At 45.2% G+C, this 18293-nt stretch overlaps 1 protein-coding gene across 1 annotated transcript; it reads left to right on the top strand.

Annotated features, from left to right (window-relative positions):
* The first annotated feature begins 2076 nt into the window (after positions 1-2076).
* LOC129460684 (zinc finger protein 677-like) lies at positions 2077-18202 on the top strand. The gene is made up of 4 exons (XM_063615667.1): positions 2077-2234; positions 5672-5751; positions 9063-9220; positions 9458-18202. Exons 2-4 carry the CDS (start codon positions 5737-5739, stop codon positions 9546-9548), a joined length of 264 nt encoding a protein of 87 aa, XP_063471737.1. The 5' UTR covers positions 2077-2234; positions 5672-5736; the 3' UTR covers positions 9549-18202.
* The last annotated feature ends 91 nt before the right edge of the window (positions 18203-18293 follow it).

Genomic DNA, 18293 nt, shown 5'->3' with positions numbered 1-18293 from the left:
CTTTACCTGTATTAACTCATATAACAACATAATAGCTCATGAGAAAAAGATCTTTTCCTATCTTACTAGGAAACAACTGTGTCACAGATACGCTAAGAAACTGGCCTAAGGTCCAAGAGCTAGAAATGACAGAGCAAGCCCCGAACCCAGGCATCTAAGAGTTACAGTTAGGCTGAGAGCGGTGGCTCACACCTGTAATCCCAGCACTTTGGGAGCCTGAGGCAGGAGGGGTGCTTCAGCCCAGGAGTTCAAGACCAGCCTGGGCAACATAGTGAAACCCCATCTCAACAAAATAATAAAGACAAAACAAAAACAAAAAAAACCCTCAACAATTACAATTAAACCTAAAGAATCAGTTAAGTAACAGAAGTAACATCAAAAGTGACAGGATGCCAGGTCAGGGAAACCACTGAGAACAAAGGCAATCAACAGAAACCAGAGTCTGCAGTAACGCAGGCAGACACTAGGTGGAGAACCAGACCACAGCTTACCATGAAAACACAGTGACTGCAGAATTGCAGACTGTCAACAGGAGCGCTCCTGAATTTCAGAAAAACTGTCAAACCTCAGGTAACTACAAGCAAAAGCCTAGAGATGACACATTCCCAGAAGAGTCTTCAGAGGTCTCCAGAATCTCTAGTCAGGCTGAATAGAGAGGGTCCTCCCTGAAGGAAGCCAGAAATAAAAAAGTAGGAGTGGCTGATTAGTGAAATGCTGAGGTGCCAAGATAACAAGACATTCAAGGAGAAAAGGAAGCATGATCCACACAAAGGAACAAATGAAACCACCACAAACTGACACTAAAGAAATGAAGATGTGTGAATTATCAGACAAAGAATTGAAAATAAGAGTCACAAGATGGTCAATGAATTAAGACAACCACAGGAAATCAGAAAAACAAGATATGAGCAAAATGAGACTATCAATACAGAAACAGAAGCTATAAAGGAGAAAAAAAGAAATTTTAGAGCTGAAAAATGTAATCAGAAACGCAGAACACAGAGCCTTGGTGCTCAGTGCTGCACACAGATTACAATGCCCTGGGCCACCCTAGTTATTATTGAGGGTAGACCCCAACCTGACCATGGGAATAGGAATCTTGGGCAGAGGAAAGTTGAAATGGTATACGTTAATACGTTAAAATACGTTAAAAGGTATTTTTGCCAGCGAATGGGACAGAAGTTGAAATGGTTCACGTTGAAATGGTTATTTCTGCCAGCAGGTAGGACAGAAGAGCTGCTAGTGAGACTGAAGCAACTCTGGGTGGGGATCTGGCATCTCTGGGGGTGTCGGTTTGGGGTAGATTGAATCCAGGAAAGTTTCTGCAATTTGAATTAATTTAAGCAACTGAACTAAAAAGCCCTGAAAATGTCTGTGAAGGGTATGCAAACTAGAATGTGAAATGCGAAACTCTGCCTGGGCAGAATGTGTAAGTAATTTTAAGTCACCTCGCAACAGAACTTAATGCAATCCCCTCCATATTCTACACTCATTCACCGTGGAGGGAGAGAGTCAGCCCTGTGCACAGTTGCAGAGATTTTCATATGGTAAATACTTGGAGTGTGGAGCAAGGAGGGCTAATACCGGTGACATTAACTCTTGCTTTAGAAAAAGCAGTAACTTTTTAAAAATAGTTGAGCAACTTAAGTGCAACTTAGGAAAACATCTTAGTTTCCAACAGAGATGGCCCACATAACTCTAAGGGTTTACCTTAAAATTGAAACATTAACTTAAAATAAGCAGAAAGCAAAACTACTCCGCAGGACACGAAATAGAAACCCATAAAATAGGGACGCTCTGGGAACCAGGTGGCTGGAAACGCAGGTTCCCACCCGCCTTCTTTTGGTCCCTCCCGGCCCCGCCCCCTGCCTGTCCAGGCCCCGCCCCACCCCCCGCGTTTTCTCCCCGGCCCCCTCCCTGTGCCGGTCGCGCCCCGCCTAGGCCCCGCCCCTAAGCCGCCTCCGTCCTCTCCGGCCCCGCCCCCTGCCGGTCTCTCCCTGGCCAGGCCCCGCCCGTTCCCCGCCCCTTCCCCGCCCCCAGGCCGCCCAGTCTCAGCAGCGCGCAGTTTTCTGTAGACCCGGAAGCGGATCGCGGGGAGTGAAGGCTGCGCCGCCGAGCCTGTTTCTCTCTCTCTAGATTAAATCTGCGCTTCGCAGTCTCCCTTCTTCCATCCCCCGGGTCTGGAGGGGGTCCCTACAGATCTTAAAATGACCGCACCGCGCCCTCCACCCCAGGTAAATTCTGACGTTGCTGTGAGAGTGCGGAGATCGCTTTCCCTTTGGGCTAAAGTCGCTCTAAGGCTACTTCCTGAATCTGGTCTTTCTGCCTTGCGCTAGGTAAACATGGCCTTTCGTGTCTTTTGCTGCCTAAAATCCTTTACCGATTTTTCTTCCCGCCATGCGGGAGGGCACTTTTTTTTTTTTTTTTAAGACGGAGTCTTGCTGTGTCGCCCAGGCTGGAGCGCAGTGGCGCGATCTCGGCTCACTGCAAGCTCCGCCTCCCGGGTTCACGCCATTCCCCTGCCTCAGCCTCCCAGGTAGCTGGGACTACAGGCGCCCGCCACCACGCCCAGCTAATTTTGTTGTATTTTTTTTAGTAGAGACAGGGTTTCACCCCTGTTAGCGAGGATGGTCTCGATCTCCTGACCTTGTGATCCTCCTGCCTCGGCCTCCCAAAGTGCTGAGATTACAGGCGTGAGCCACCGCGCTCGGGCCGGCAGAGCACTTTTTAGAGCCCTCACTTGCAAGATGGATTCAGGTCTATCCGGTTCTCCAGGACCTGCCCTTGTCGGCCCCTGGTGCGCAGCGCTGCAGCCTCAGTCCGGAGGGGCCGCGTCCTTACTTGGTTCTGGGATTCTGCAGACCCCACCCCTGTCCTAAGGTGCCACCTCTGTCTTTCTCACCTGAAATCTTTCTCAGGAAGGGCCTTCAGCTCCCAAGCCCCTCTAGGCAGTCACCTCCGGTGGTGGGAAGGTGAGCTGGGCTTGTCCTGTGACACACTCATGGTGGAGGAGGTGACACCCAGTATGCTTTTTTTTGTTTGTTTGTTTGTTTTTTTGAGAATGAGTCTCCCCCTCTGTTACCCAGGCTGGAGTGCAGAGGCGCGACCTCAGCTCACTGCAACCTCCACCTCCCAGGTTCAAGCGATTTTCCTGCCTCAGCCTCCCCAGTAGCTGGGATTACAGGCATGTGCCACCATGCCCGGCTAATTTTTGTATTTTCAGTAGAGTTGGGGGTTTCACCATGTTGGCCAGGCTGGTCTCCAACCCCTGACCTCAGGTTATCGGCCCGTCTGGGCCTCCCAAAGGGCTGGGATTACAGGCATGAGCCACCGCGCCCAGCCAACTTATAAATAACACTTCTGACAGCAAATGTGTGGGAGTTTTTTTCCCACACACTAGGCAATTCTCCAGTCTACACCAGTTGCGTGTCCTATAATTCAATTCAATTCTGACACTGCATCTGGAGTTAGAGTCAGATCCAACAGGTTAAGGTCTTAGCCCCACAAGACCACCCCCCCGCCCCGCCCTGCCGCCACTTCAGACGTCAGTCAAAAGTAATAGGTTGTCACCTGTCCTTAAAACTGACCTATATAGTGGGGCTCCCATGACTCCCTCTTTAGGTTTGATTAATTTGTGAGGACAGCTCACAGAACTGCTGGAAGCACTTACTTATGTCTCTGCCCCTGGTTCCTGGGACATAGATCCTAAACCCCTCACAGAAAGGGGTGTTAGGAGAATCTTTGGTTCTCATATGATTCAGGTTCTCCTGATTTTTTGTGCAGTCATTCCTCACAATGTTTTCTATAGGTTCTTGGAAACTGGGTCATGAATGAAACGATATACAGCAGGTCCTCGAATAACGTTGTTTTGTTCAATGTCATCATTATCATTATTACTATTATTATTATTATTTTGAGATGGAGTCTAGCTCTGTCACCAGGCTGGAGTGCAGTGGTGTGGTCTCCGCTCATTGCAAGCTCCACCTCCCGGGTTCAAGTGATTCTCCTGCCTCAGCCTCCTTAGTAGCTGGCATTACAGGCACGTGCTGCCATGCCCAGCTAATTTTTGTATTTTTAGTAGAGACAGGGTTTCACCTTGTTGGCCAGGATGGTCTCGATCTCCTGACCTCTTGATCCGCCCACCTTGGCCTCCCAAAGTGCTGGGATTACAGTGTGAGCCACCGTGCCTGGCCATTCAATGTCATTTTTTATGTTGATGAGGAAAAAAAGTTGCCATTTCACTTAAAGTTCCAGTTTCCAAGAATCTATTGATAACATCAAGTGAGGATTTGGTGTATTAATAAAGGATATCATAAAAGATACCCATGAGCAGCCAGATGAAGAGATACATATGGTGAGGTCTGAGAATGTTCTGAGCACAGGAGCTTCTTCCTTGTGGATTTGGGTGCACCCACCCTCCTGGCATTCAGATGTGTTTATTAACCAGAAAGCTCTCCGAACCCTATAGATCAGGAATTTTTATCGAGGCTTCATCCTGTAAGCATGAGAGATTATTAACTCAGTCTTCAGCCTGCTCCACTCTTTGGGAAATAAGTGATGGAGCTGCAATTTCCAAGCCTCTAATCATGGCTTAGTCTTTCTGGCAACTGGCTCTATCCAGGAGCCCACCAAGACTTGCCTCATTAGAACAAAAACACTCCTATCATGTACGAAATTCCAAGGGATTTAGGAGCTTTGTGCAAGGACCCGGGGTCAAAGACCAAATATGAGAACCAAAGATTCTCCTAACACCCCTTTCTGTGAGGGGTTTAGGACCTATGTCCCAGGAACCAGGGGCAGAGACCAAAAATATATTTTTTGTTATTTCACACTCCCTCTGAGTGGAGCTCAATCCTGGTTTGACTTGAGAGTACTGAGTCGTTTTGCAAATAAAACTCTTGTGCCTCTTTACCTGAGTTTTCCATTCGTGTAATGGGGTTGGAGTCCAGCCTTGATAGTAGTTATGTTACCCCAGCTGATTCTAATCTGTGTCCGGAATAGATACTGAGGCTCTGTGTCCTCCATATCTTTTTAAAAAATTTTTTAGATGGAGTCTCACTCTGTTGCCCAGCCTGGAGTGCAATGGGGCAATCTCAGCTCACTGCAACCTCCGCCTCCTGGGTTTAAGGGATTCTTCTGCCTCATCTTCCCTAGTAGCTGGGACTACAGGCACGCACCACCACACCCGGCTAATTTTTGTATTTTTAGTAGAAATGGGGTTTCACCATGTTGGCCAGGCTGGTATCGAACTCCTGACTTCAGGTGATCCGCCTATCTCGGCCTCCCAAAGTGCTGGGATGACAGACTGTTTCCTCCATTTCTGAGGGCTAAGCTCAGCCTGGGATCCATAGGGATGTGAGGGCGGCTGTGCTCTGCATGAGGTTTGCTGAAGGCCAGGTGTGCACCGTGAAGGGGAGCTCAGTCCAGCTCAGCTCCCCACCGCTGCAGCGTGCGTGTGGGCCTCTAGGAGGAGAGTGGGTTCTGAAGAACGGGGTTACAGACTCACCTGTTGGTCTTCCTACAAGTTTCTTTTTCCTCCATCACTCCTGGTGCAGTTGGTGGCAGAGGACTGTCTGCACGGGGTGAGGTCTTCGCTGTGTGTGTGGTCATGGCACAGGAAGGGGGGGTGTGTTAATTCTAGGCATTAAATAACTTCTTTTTCACATTCCAGATTAACCTTTAAAGACTCATGTGGCCTGAGGAAGAAGTCCAGAAGAGAAGAAAGAGGAGACAGGGATGGCTCTTTCTCAAGTAAAGTGATATTCTTGGTGGATTGTTCTGTTTCCCGTTTTTTTTTTTTTTTTTTTTTTTTTGAGACAGAGTCTTGTGCTATCGCCTGGGCTGGAGTTCGGTGGTGTGATCTCGGCTCACTGCAACCTCCGCCTCCCGGGTTCAAGCGATTCTCCTACCTCAGCTTCCCAAGTAGCTGCAATTACAGGTGCCCGCCACCACGCCCAGCTAATTCTTTGTATTTTTAGTAGAGACAGGGTTTCACCATGTTGGCCAAGCTGGTCTCCAACTCCTGACCTCGTGATTCACCCGCCTCGTCCTCCCAAAGTGCTGGGATTACAGGCGTGAGCCACCGTGCCCAGCTTGTTCTGTTTGTTTCCTTTCTGAAATTTCATTCTTTGGAGTTGCAAATCTTCTTTGAGTCTGAAGCATCCTGCCTGACACGTTTGCTCGCACTCACCCGTGCCTTCCCTCAGTCCCTCTCATTTCACTTACATTGCCTGTGATCCACTGATATGAACTTGGGAAGAGGCCCCACTGGGCATGGTCCTGGGAAGGGCTCACACCCATACATGGATGGACACGGCATGCGGGCCCCATGGTGTCAGGACTATTAGGCAACAGGGATTGTTTAGCGGCCACATCTGGAGGCACTGTGAGGTCTCTGTGGACCAGGAGTAGAGAAGCTGCACATGGAAGTCATGTACTAATGCGCACAAGTACCTGGTAATTCCAGAAAAGGAGGCTGATGAGGGGAATTCTGGCACATTGTTTGTCTGATTTAAGAATACATTTGAAGATAAATACATGAATCTGTACGTTTTTGGCTCCAGAATTGTTATGTTTTGCAATGGAATGGAAAGTTCAGAAACACCTTAGTGAGGGGAGGGTGTTTTATTCTAGCACTGATTTTTTTTTTTGAGAGGGAGTTTCGCTCTTGTTGCCTGGGTTAGAGTGCAATGGTGCGATCTTTGCTCACTGTAACCTCTGCTTCCCAGGTTCAAGCGATTCTCCTGCCTCAGCCTCCCGAGTAGCTGGGATTACAGGCATGTGTCACCACGCCCAGCTAATTTTGTATTTTTAGTAGAGATGGGGTTTCTCCATGTTGGTCAGGCTGGTCTCAAACTCCCAAACTCAAGTGATCCACCCACCTCGGCCTCCCAAAGTGCTGGGATTACCGGTGTAAGCCACCACGCCTGGCTCCACCAATTTTAAAATATGAAATCAATCTAAATCTCTTTTTATTTTGAGATGAAGTCTCGCTCTTGTCCCCTAGGCTGGAGTGTGATGGTGTGATCTCGGCTCACTGCAACCTCTGCCTCCTGGGTTCAAGCGATTCTCCTGCCTGGGCCCCCTGAGTAGCCAGGATTACAGGTGCCTGCCACCACACCGGGCTAATTTTTGTATTTTTAGTAGAGATGGGGTTTTACCATGTTGGCCAGGCTGGTCTTGAACTCCTGACCTGAGGTGATCCACATGCCTTGCCCTCCCAAAGTGCTGGGATTACAGGTGTGAGCCACTGCACCTGGCCAGAAAACAATCTAAATCTCTAACAGAAGGAGATTCTTTAAATCATTTTTAGCACATCCTTCTCTTGGAGGTTGCTTTTCAGTCTCTTGATTCTTTCTTTTGATGCAGAGATGTTTGTAAGTTTGATGTAGTCCCATTTGTATATTTTTGCTTTTCTTGCCTGTGTCTTTGGTGTCATATCTTAGAAATCATTGCCAAATTCAATTTCACAAACCTTTTCTCCTACACTTTCTTCTAGGAATTTTATCATGTTAGGTCTTGCTTTTAATTTATTTTTGTTTGTTTGTTTGTTTTTTTTTTTTTTTTTTTTTTTTTTTTTTTTTTTTTTTTGTTACCCAGGCTGGAGTACAGTGGTGCGATCTCGGCTCACTGCAACCACTGCCTCCTGGGTTCAAGTGATTTTCCTGCCTCAGCCTCCCGAGTAGCTGGGACTACAGGTGCCTGCCATTTCACCATGTTGCCCAAGCTGGTCTCGAACTCTTGACCTCAGGTGATCTGCCCGCCTCAGCCTCCCAAAGTGCTGGGATTACAGGCGTGAGCCCCTGCGCCCAGCCTAAATATTTAAATTTAAATGGATAGAATTTTATTTGTAGTTTGACTATAACTATTTCATAGGGATTGGAATTAAAGTTTTAAATATTTTTTCATGTTTTTACCATTCTTTTATTGGCCTTATGTAACATAATGTTGACAAACTAAGTTAAATACAACTTATACACTTTACTCTCCCCAAGATGCTGAAATGCACATGAGGAAAAATGATAATGAAAAAGTCATAAAAAATATGTCATTGAGAGGCAAGTTTTCTCTTTGTTAATTTACATTTGTGTATATATGTGTGCGTGAATGTATGGATGAACTATCCTATGGCTTTTATAGAAGACACATCACCATTTCATAAATCAGTTCTGTATTTTTATTTTTTATTTTATTTAATTTATTTATTTATTTTTTTGAGACGGAGTCTTACTCTATTGCCCAGGCTGGAGTGCAGTGGCGCGATCTCGGCTCACTGCAACCTCTACTTCCTGGTTCAAGTGATTCTCCTGCCTCAGCCTCCCGAGTAGCTGAGATTACAGGCATGCACCACCATGCCCAGCTAATTTTTGTATTTTTAGTAGAGACGGGGTTTCACCATGTTGGCCAGTATGATCTCAATGTCTTGACCTCGTGATCGCCAGCCTCGGCCTCCGAATGTGCTGGGATTACAGACGTGAGCCACCATGCCCGGCCACACTTTTTAGATTCTGACCTTTCTTTCTTTAAAGCCACCATGGACATTGTCATCTCTGAAGACAACACACTTCTTCTGGCTCATCCAGATACTGAATATCACTTTGTGTGTCAAACATAACATCTAGCACTTCTATAGAGATAGCTGTGTGTTGATTTTTTATTTCTACGTTTCTTCCATTGTCTACAGAAAGAGAAATCCACACTTATTTAGAAGATATCATAAGCTCTTACAGAAGAGTATAATAAAATGCAATTAGGGAAACATACCTAATGTTCTTCCTAACATCCCTAAATGCCCCAAAATACCTTAGCATGGATCTGCCAGGACTCTCCTTTCAGTAAATCAATACAATTCTTTTTCTCATGTTATGTAAAGATGATAACTCTCCCCCTGTGCGCTTGGTAAAATGTGTTTTTCAGACACAGTTTGCCTGAAAATACCTTTCCATGGATTTCCCAAAATGTTCATTTAAACTAAATTGACTTATACCTCTCTTTTTGTCTTTTTGTGTGAAGATAACAGCTCTCCCCATGACTTCTTGGTGAAATGTGTTTTTTCATGTCAGGGAAGGTTGACATTCAGGGATGTGGCCATCGAATTCTCTCAGGAGGAGTGGAAATGCCTGGACCCTGCTCAGAGGGCTTTGTACAGGGACGTGATGTTGGAGAACTACAGGAACCTGGTCTCCCTGGGTGAGGATAATGCCCCTCCAGAAGCTGGGATCTGCTCTGCTGTATCTCTGCATGTTCTTTTGTGTGCCTCTTGGGAGCCCCTGCATTGCTCAATTAAGATTGAAGCTATGTTAATTCTCAGATGAAAAGCTTAATAGTCCAGCATCTGGCCTTGTTTAATTATCCTGTTTTCAAATGATCTACCCCCTTCAAGATACATCATTGGTGGTTCCAGAGCTTAAGTAGAAATAAATCCTGTGGTAGACTTTAAAAATATCTACTTTGATCCGGGCGCGGTGGCTCATGCCTATAATCCCAGCACTTTGGGAGGCCGAGGCGGGCGGATCACGAGATCAGGAGATCAAGACCATCCTGGCTAACACGGTGAAACCCCATCTCTACTAAAAATACAAAAAAGGTAGCCGGGCATGGTGGCAGGCACCTGTAGTCCCAACTACTCAGGAGGCTGAGGCAGGAGAATGGCGTGAATCCGGGAAGCAGAGCTTGCAGTGAGCCAAGATCTCACCACTGCACTCCAGCTGGGCAACAGAGGAAGACTCCGTCTCAAAAAAAAAAAAAAAAATCTACTTTGGGCTGGGCGCGGTGGCTCACGCCTGTAATCCCAGCACTTTGGGAGGCCAAGGCAGGTGGATCACCTGAGGTCAGGAGTTTGAGACTAGCCTGGCCAACATGGTGAAACCCCATCTCTACTAAAAATACAAAAAATTAGGCATGGTGCCGAGCTCCTGTAATCCCAGCTACTTGGGAGGCCAAGGCAGGAGAATCACTTGAACCCAGGAGGCAGACGTTGCAGTGAACCAAGAATGTGCCACTGCACTCCAGCCTGGGCAACAAAAGTGAAACTCCATCTCAAAAAAAAAGAAAAAGAGAAAAAAATCCGCTTTGCTGTTTTCTCCCCCTTTGCTTGTGATTCAGTACTTCTTAGAGGCCAGCTCAATGTCCATATCTTACCAAGTTCCCTAAACATTCAGAAGGAGGCATTCAGTGGGTGAATTTGTGAAATATTTTTCTAGATCCATTTGTAATGTCCTCTTTCCTCCTCTAAACAAAGGGCTGGGATTCTGTCAAAGCCGCAGCACATTACATTCCTTTCTTTTTCTAAGCAGGAATCTCTCTTTCTGAAATGAGTATTACCTCCATGTTGGGGCAAGGGAAAGAGCCCTGGACTGTGGAGAGTGAAGTGAACATAACAAAAACATCAAATGGTTGGGAATGCATCAAGGGTGGGAACACAGATAAGAGCTCAAATGGACAGAGAGGAAGCTGCACCGTTAGTATTCGGGTAACTCTTTCCGAGTTGAAGAGTTCTATGGGGCAAAAAGGGTTTCAGTCCTGTGAGCTCTCAATGGAAACCCTTCTTTGCCCTCATTTATCCCTCTGCTCTTCTGACATGTAGTAGTTTATCCTTTCACTCTCCCATGGTGCTGCAGCTCAAACAATGACAAAGTCAACGTCTTTATCATGATGGACAACACCGTGTCATGTGGCTTCTGTGACCTCTTTGGTTTCTTCACTCTGAGGGGCACAGGGAGGGTTGTGTCCAAGAGGTCTCCTGTGATCTCCTGTACCTGATTGCATCTGATGCTCAGTTCTCTGTCTATACAGATCAGAGCTGAGGCCTCCATAGACCTGCCCCCTTGACCTGTTCAGGTTTTGCCCCATTTCCTGTACTTGGGAGACCTAATCAGGTGATGTGAAAACAGTGGCAGCTCCTCCTTTGCATCTGGGGCTCCGGAAACCTCAGGGTGCTGTCTCCAGCCCTCTCTGTCTGTCGAAGTCTTTCAGCCTCGGTCATTTCTTCTGTTCTGCTTTTGCCACAGATTGCAGCGTGTGCTACAGGGAAGTACATTGGGTTTTCTGAGATTGTTTACTCAGGTCTGGAATGGCACTAGACAGAGAGGTCCTCTTTTTTTTTTTTTTTTTTTTTTTGAGACAATCTGGCTTTCTTGCCCAGGCTGTGATGCAGTGGCGAGATCTCAACTCACTGGAACCTCTGCCTCCCAGGTTCAAGTAATTCTCTTGCCTCAGCCTCCTGAGTAGCTGGAACTACAGGTGCATGTCACCACACCTGGCTAATTTAAAGCTAACTTAAAGGTTTAAGTTTTAAGTTTTGGCATACATGTGCAGAACGTGCAGGTTTGTTACATAGGTATACATGTGCCATGGTGGTTTGCTGCACCTATCAACCCGTCATCTATATTTGGTATTTCTCCTAATGGTATCCCTCCCCTAGCTCCCCATCCCCTTGACAGGCCCTGGTATGTGATGTTCCCCTCCCTGTGTCCATGTGTTCTCATTGTTCAACTCCCACTTATGAGTGAGAACATGCAGTGTTTGGTTTTCTGTTGTGTTAGTTTGCTGAGAATGATGGTTTCCAGCTTCATCCATGTCCCTGCAAAGGACATGGACTCATCCTTTTTTATGGCTGCATAGTATTCCATGGTGTATATGTGCCACATTTTCATTATCCAGTCTATCATTGATGGGCATTTGGGTTGGTTCCAAGTCTTTGCTATTGTGAACAGTGCCACAATAAACATACGTGTGCATGTGTCTTTACAGTAGAATGATTTATAATCCTTTGGGTATATACCCAGTAATGGGATTGCTGGGTCAAATGGTATTTCTAGTTCTAGATCCTTGAGGAATTGCCACACTGTCCTCCACAATGGTTAAACTAATTTACACTCCCACCAACAGTGTAAAAGCATTCTTATTTCTCCACATCCTCTCAGCATCTGTTGTTTCCTGCTTTTTAACGATCAGCATTCTAACTGGCATGAGATGGTTTCTCATTGTGGTTTTGATTTGCGTTTCTGTAATGACCAGTGATGATGAGCTTTTTTTTCATACGTTTTTTGGCCACATAAGTGTCTTCTTTTGAAAAGTGTCTGTTCATATCCTTCACCCACTTTTCAATGGGGTTGTTTTTTTCTTGTAAATTTGTTTAAGTTCTTCGTAGATTCTAGATATTAGCCGTTTGTCAGATGGATAGATTGCAAAAATGTTCTTCCATTCTGTAGGCTGCCTGTTCACTCTGATGATAGTTTCTTTTGCTGTGCTGAAGTTCTTCAGTTTAATTAGATCCCATTTGTCAATTTTGGCTTTTGTTGCCATTGCTTTTGATATTTTAGTCATGAAGTCTTTGTCCATGCCTATGTTGTGAATGGTATAGCCTAGTTTCCTTCTAGGGTTTTTATGGTTTTAGGTCTTATGTTTAAGACTTTAATCTATCTTGAGTTAATTTTTGTATAAGATGTAATGAAGGGATCCAGTTTCAGCTTTCTGCATATGGCTAGCCAGTTTTCCCAACACCATTTATTAAATAGGGAATCCTTTCCCCATTGCTTGTTTTTGTCAGGTTTGTCAAACATCAGATGGTTGTAGATGTGTGGCATTATTTCTGAGGCCTCTGTTCTGTTCCATTGGTCTATATATCTGTTTTGGTGCCAGTACCATGCTGTTTTGGTTACTGTAGCCTTGTAGTATACTTTGAAGTCAGGTAGCGTGATGCCTCCAGCTTTGTTCTTTTTGCTTAGGATTGTCATGGCTATATGGGCTCTTTTTTGGTTCCATATGAAATTTAAAATAGTTTTTTCCAATTCTGTGAAGAAAGTCAATGGTAGCTTGATGGGGATAGCATTGAATCTATAAATTACTTTGGGCAGTATGGCCATTTTCACAATATTGATTCTTCCTATTCATGAGCATGGAATGTTTTTCCATTTGCTTGTGTCCTCTCTTATTTCCTTGAGCAGTGGTTTGTAGTTCTCCTTGAAGAGGTCCTTCACGTCCCTTGTAAGTTGTATTCCTAGGTATTTTATTCTCTTTGTAGCAATTGTGAATGCGAGTTCACTCATGATTTGGCTCTGTGTTTGCCTGTTATTGGTGTATAGGAATGCTTGTGATTTCTGCATATTGATTTTGTATCCTGAGACTTAGCTGCAGTTGCTTATCAGCTTAAGGATATTTTGGGCTGAGACAATGGGGTTTTCTAAATATACAATCATGTCATCTGCAAACAGAGACAATTTGACTTCCTCTTTTCTTAATTGAATACCCTTTATTTCTTTCTCTTGCCTGATTGCCCTGGCCAGAACTTCCAATACTGTGTTGAATAGGAGTGGTGAGAGAGGGCATCCTTGTCTTGTGCCGGTTTTCAAAGGGAATGCTTCCAGTTTTTGCCCATTCAGTATGATAGTGGCTATGGGTTTGTCATAAATAGCTCTTATTATTTTGAGATACATTCCATCAATACCTAGTTTATTGAGAGTTGTTAGCATGAAGGCTGTTGAATTTTGTTGAAGGCCTTTTCTGCATCTATTGAGATAATCATGTGATTTTTGTCATTGGTTCTGTTTATGTGATGGATTACATTTGTTGATTTGCATATGTTGAACCAGCCATGCATCCCAGGGATGAAGTTGACATGATGGTGGTGGATAGGCTTTTTGATGTGCTGCTGGATTCAGTTTGCCAGTATTTTATGGAGGATTTTCACATCGATGTTCATGAGGGATACTGGCCTGAAATTTTCTTTTTTTGTTGTGTCTCTGCCAGGTTTTGGTACCAGCACGATGCTGGCCTCATTAAAATGAGTTAGGGAGGATTCCTCTTTTTCTGTTTGGAACAGTTTTAGAAGGAATGGTACCAGTTCCTCTTTGTACCTCTGGTAGAATTCAGCTGTGAATCTGTCTGGTCCTGGACTTTTTTTGGTTTGTAGGCTATTAATTACCACCTCAATTTCAGAACTTGTTATTGGTCTATTCAGGGATTCGACTTCTTCCTGGTTTAGTCTTGGAAGGGTGTATGTGTCCAGGAATTTATCCATTTCTTCTGGATTTTCTAGTTTATCTGCGTAGAGGTGTTTATAGTATTCTCTGATGGTAGTCTGTATTTCTGTGGGATTGGTGGTGATATCCCCTTTATCATTTTTTATTGCATCTATTTGATTCTTCTCTCTTTTCTTCTGTATTAGTCTGGCTAGTGGTCTATCTAGTTTGTTGATCTTTTCAGAAAACCAGATCCTGGATTCGTCTATTTTTTTAAGGATTTTTCGTGTCTCTATCTCCTTCACTTCTGCTCTGATCTTAGTTATTTCTTGTCTTCTGCTAGCTTTTGAATTTATTTGCTCTTGCTTCTCTAGTTCTTTAATTGTGATGTTAGGGTGTTGATTTTAGATCTTTCACGCTTTCTCTTGTGGACATTTAGTGCTATACATTTCCCTCTACACACGCTTTAAATGTGTCCCAGAGATTCTGGTACGTTGCATCTTTGTTCTCATTGGTTTCAAAGAACATCTTTATTTCTGCCTTCATTTCGTTATTTACCCAGTAGTCATTCAGGAGAAGGTTGTTCGGTTTCCATGTAGTTGTGCGGTTTTGAATGAGTTCTTAATCCTGAGCTCTAATTTGATTGCAATGTGGTCTGAGAGATGGTTTGCTATGATTTCCGTTCTTTTGCATTTGCTGAGAAGTGTTTTAATTCCAATTGTGTGGTCAATTTTAGAATAAGTGTGCTGAGAAGAATGTATATTCTGTTGATTTGGGGTGGAGAGTTCTGCAGATGTCTATTAGGCCAGTTTGGTCCAGAGTTGAGTTCAAGTCCTGGATATCCTTGTTAATTTTCTGTCTCATTGATCTGTCTAATACTGACAGTGGGGTGTTACAGTCTCCCACTATTATTGTGTGGGAGTCTAAGTCTCTTCATCAGTCTCCAAGAACTTGCTTTATGAATCTGGGTGCTCCTGTATTGGGTGCATATATATTTAGGATAGTTAGTTCTTCTTGTTGCATTGATCCTTTACCATCATGTAATGCCCCTCTTTGTCTCTTTTGATCTTTGTTGGCTTAAAGTCTGTTTTATCAGAGACTAGGATTGCAACCCCTGCTTTTTTTGCTTTCCATTTGCTTGGTAGATATTCCTCCATCCCTTTATTTTGAGTATATGTGTGTCTTTGCACGTGAGATGGGTCTCCTGAATACAGCACACTGATGGGTCTTGATTCTTTATCCAATTTACCAGTTTTTGTCTTTTAATTGGGGCATTTAGCCCATTTACATTTAAGGTTAATATTGTTATGTGTGAATTTGATCCTGTCATTATGATGCGAGCTGGTTATTTTGCTCGTTAGTTGATGCAGTTTCTTCAGTGTCGATGGTTTTTACAATTTGGTATGTTTTTGCAGTGGCTGGTACCAGTTGTTCCTTTCCATGTTTAGTGCTTCCTTCCTTATAAGGCAGGCCTGGTGGTGACAAAATATCTCAGCATTAGCTTGTCTGTAAAGGATTTTATTTCTCCTTCACTTATGAAGCTTAGTTTGGCTGGATATGAAACTCTGGGTTGAAAATTCTTTTTTTTTTTTTTTTTTTTTCTTTTTTTTTGAGACGGAGTCTCGCTGTATCGCCCAGGCTGGAGTGCAATGGCGCAATCTCGGCTCACTGCAAGCTCCGCCTCCCGGGTTCACGCCACTCTCCTGCCTCAGCCTCTCCGAGTAGCTGGGACCACAGGCACCCGCCACCACGCCCGGCCAATTTTTTGTATTTTTAGTAGAGACGGGGTTTCACTGTGGTCTCGATCTCCTGACCTCGTGATCCGCCCGCCTCGGCCTCCCAAAGTGCTGGGATTACAAGCGTGAGCCACCGCGCCCGGCCTGAAAATTCTTTAAGAATGTTGAATATTGGCCCCTACTCTCTTCTGGCTTGTAGAGTTTCTGCCGAGAGATCTGCTGTTAGTCTTATGGGCTTCCCTTTGTGGGTAACCTGACCTTTCTTTCTGGCTGCCCTTAACATTTTTTCCTTCATTTCAACCTTGGTGAATCTGACGATTATGTGTCTTGGGGTTGCTCTCCTCGAGGAGTATCTTTGTGGTGTTCTCTCTATTTCCTGAATTCAAATGTTGGCCTGTCTTGCTAGGTTGGGTAAGTTCTCCTGTAATAATACCCTGAAGAGTATTTTCCAACTTGGTTCCATTCTCCCTGTCACTTTCAGGTACACCGATCAAATGTAGATTTGGTCTTTTCACATAGTCCCATATATCTTGGAGGCTTTGTTCATTTCTTTTCACTCTTTTTTCTCTAATCTTGTCTTCTCACTTTATTTCATTAAGTTGATCTTCAATCTCTGATATCCTTTCTTCTGCTTGATCGATTCAGTTATTGATACTTATGTATGCTTCACGGAGTTCTCATGCTGTGTTTTTCAGCTCCATCAGGTCGTTTATATTCTTCTCTAAAGTGGTTATTCTAGTTAGCAATTCATTTAACCTTTTTTAAAGGTTCTTTTCTTCCTTGCATTGGGTTAGAACGTGCTCCTTTAGCTCAGAGGAGTTTGTTATTATCCACCTTCTGAAGCCTACTTCTGTCAATTCGTCAAACTCATTCTCCTAGTTTTGTTCCCTTGCTGGCGACGAGTTGTGATTCTTTGGAACAGAAGAGGCGTTCTGGTTCTTTTTGTGCTGGTTTCTCCCCATCTTTGTGGATTTATCTACCTTTGGTCTTTGATGTTGGTGACCTTCAGATGGGATCTCTGAGTGGATGTCCTTTTAGTTGATGTTGATACTATTCCTTTCTGTTTGTTGGTTTTCCTTCTAACAGTCAGGACCCTCTGCTCCACGTTTGCTGGAGTTTGCTGGGGGTCTACTCCAGATCCTGTTTGCCTGGGTATCACCAGTGGAGCCTGCAGAACAGCAAAGATTGCTGCCTATTCCTTCCTCTGGAAGCTTCATCCCAGAGGGGCACCCACCAGGTGCCAGCCAGAGCTCTCCTGTATGAGGTGTCTGTCGGCCCCCAACTGGGAGGTATCTCCCAGTGAGGATACATGGGGGGCCAAAGACCCACTTGAGGAGGCAGTCTGTCCTTTATCAGAGCTCGAACACTGTGCTGGGAGATCCACCGCTCTCTTCAGAGCTGTCAGGCAGGGACAGTTAAGTCTGCTGAAGCTGCTCCCACAGCCACCCCTTCCCCCAGATGCTCTTTCCCAGGGAGATGGGGGTTTTATCTATAAGTCCCTGACTGGGGCTGCTGCCTTTTTTTCAGAGATGCCCAGCCTAGAGAGGAGGAATCTAGTGAGGCAGTCTGGCTGCAGTGGCCTTGCTGAGCTGTGGTGGGCTCTGCCCAGTTCAGACTTTCCGGTGGCTTTGTTTACACTGTGAGGGTAAAACCGCCTACTCAAGCCTCAGCAATGGCAGATGCCCCTCCCCGCACCAAGCTCGAGTGTCCCAGGTCAACCTCAGACTGCTGTGCTGGCAGCAAGAATTTCAAGTCCATGGATCTTAGCTTGGTGGGCTCCATGGGGGTGGGACCCCCCCAAGCCAGACCACTTGGCTCCCTGGCTTCAGCCCCCTTTCCAGGGGAGTGAACAGTTCTGTCTCACTGGTGTTCCAGGTGCCACTGGGCTATGAAAAAAAAACTCCTGCAGCTAGCTCAGTGTCTGCCTAAACGTCCACCCAGTTTTGTGCTTGAAACCCAGGGTCCTGGTGGCCTAGGCACTGGAGGGAATCTCCTGGTCTACTGGTTGTGAAGACTGGGAAAAGCACAGTATCTGGGCCGGAGTACACCATTCCTCACGGCACAGTCCCTCACAGCTTCCCTTGACTAGGGAGGGAAATCCCCCAACCCCTTGCACTTCCCTGGTGAGGTGACACTCCATCCTGCTTTGGCTTGCCCTCTGTAGGCTGCACCCACTGTCCAGCCAATTCCAGTGAGATGAAGTGGGTACCTCAGTTGGAAATGCAGAAATCACCTGCCTTCTCTGTCAATCTCGCTGGGAGCTGCAGGCCAGAGCTGTTCCTATTTGGCCATCTTGCCAGCAAATCCCTAATTTTTGTATTTTTAATGGAGATGAGGTTTCACCATGTTGGCCACCTGGTCTGGAACTCCTAACCTCAGGTGATCTGCCTGCCTTGGCCTCCCAAAGTGCTGGGATTACAGGCGTGAGCCACTGTGCCCGGCCAATATCTTTTTCAATATGAACTACTGATTTGCCAACTGTAGTTAATAGAAAACCTGTTTTTTAAATATCTTGTAGATGTCTCTCCTACACATATGATCAAGGAATTACCACCAAAAGAGAACAATAGCACAGGAAAAGTATTCCAAGCAGTGA

The sequence above is a fragment of the Symphalangus syndactylus genome, chromosome 13, assembly GCF_028878055.3.
Source record: "Symphalangus syndactylus isolate Jambi chromosome 13, NHGRI_mSymSyn1-v2.1_pri, whole genome shotgun sequence".
Taxonomy (NCBI): domain Eukaryota; kingdom Metazoa; phylum Chordata; class Mammalia; order Primates; family Hylobatidae; genus Symphalangus; species Symphalangus syndactylus.
Note: the sequence above shows the minus strand (reverse complement) of the source record. Positions and strands in the feature narration are given on the sequence as shown.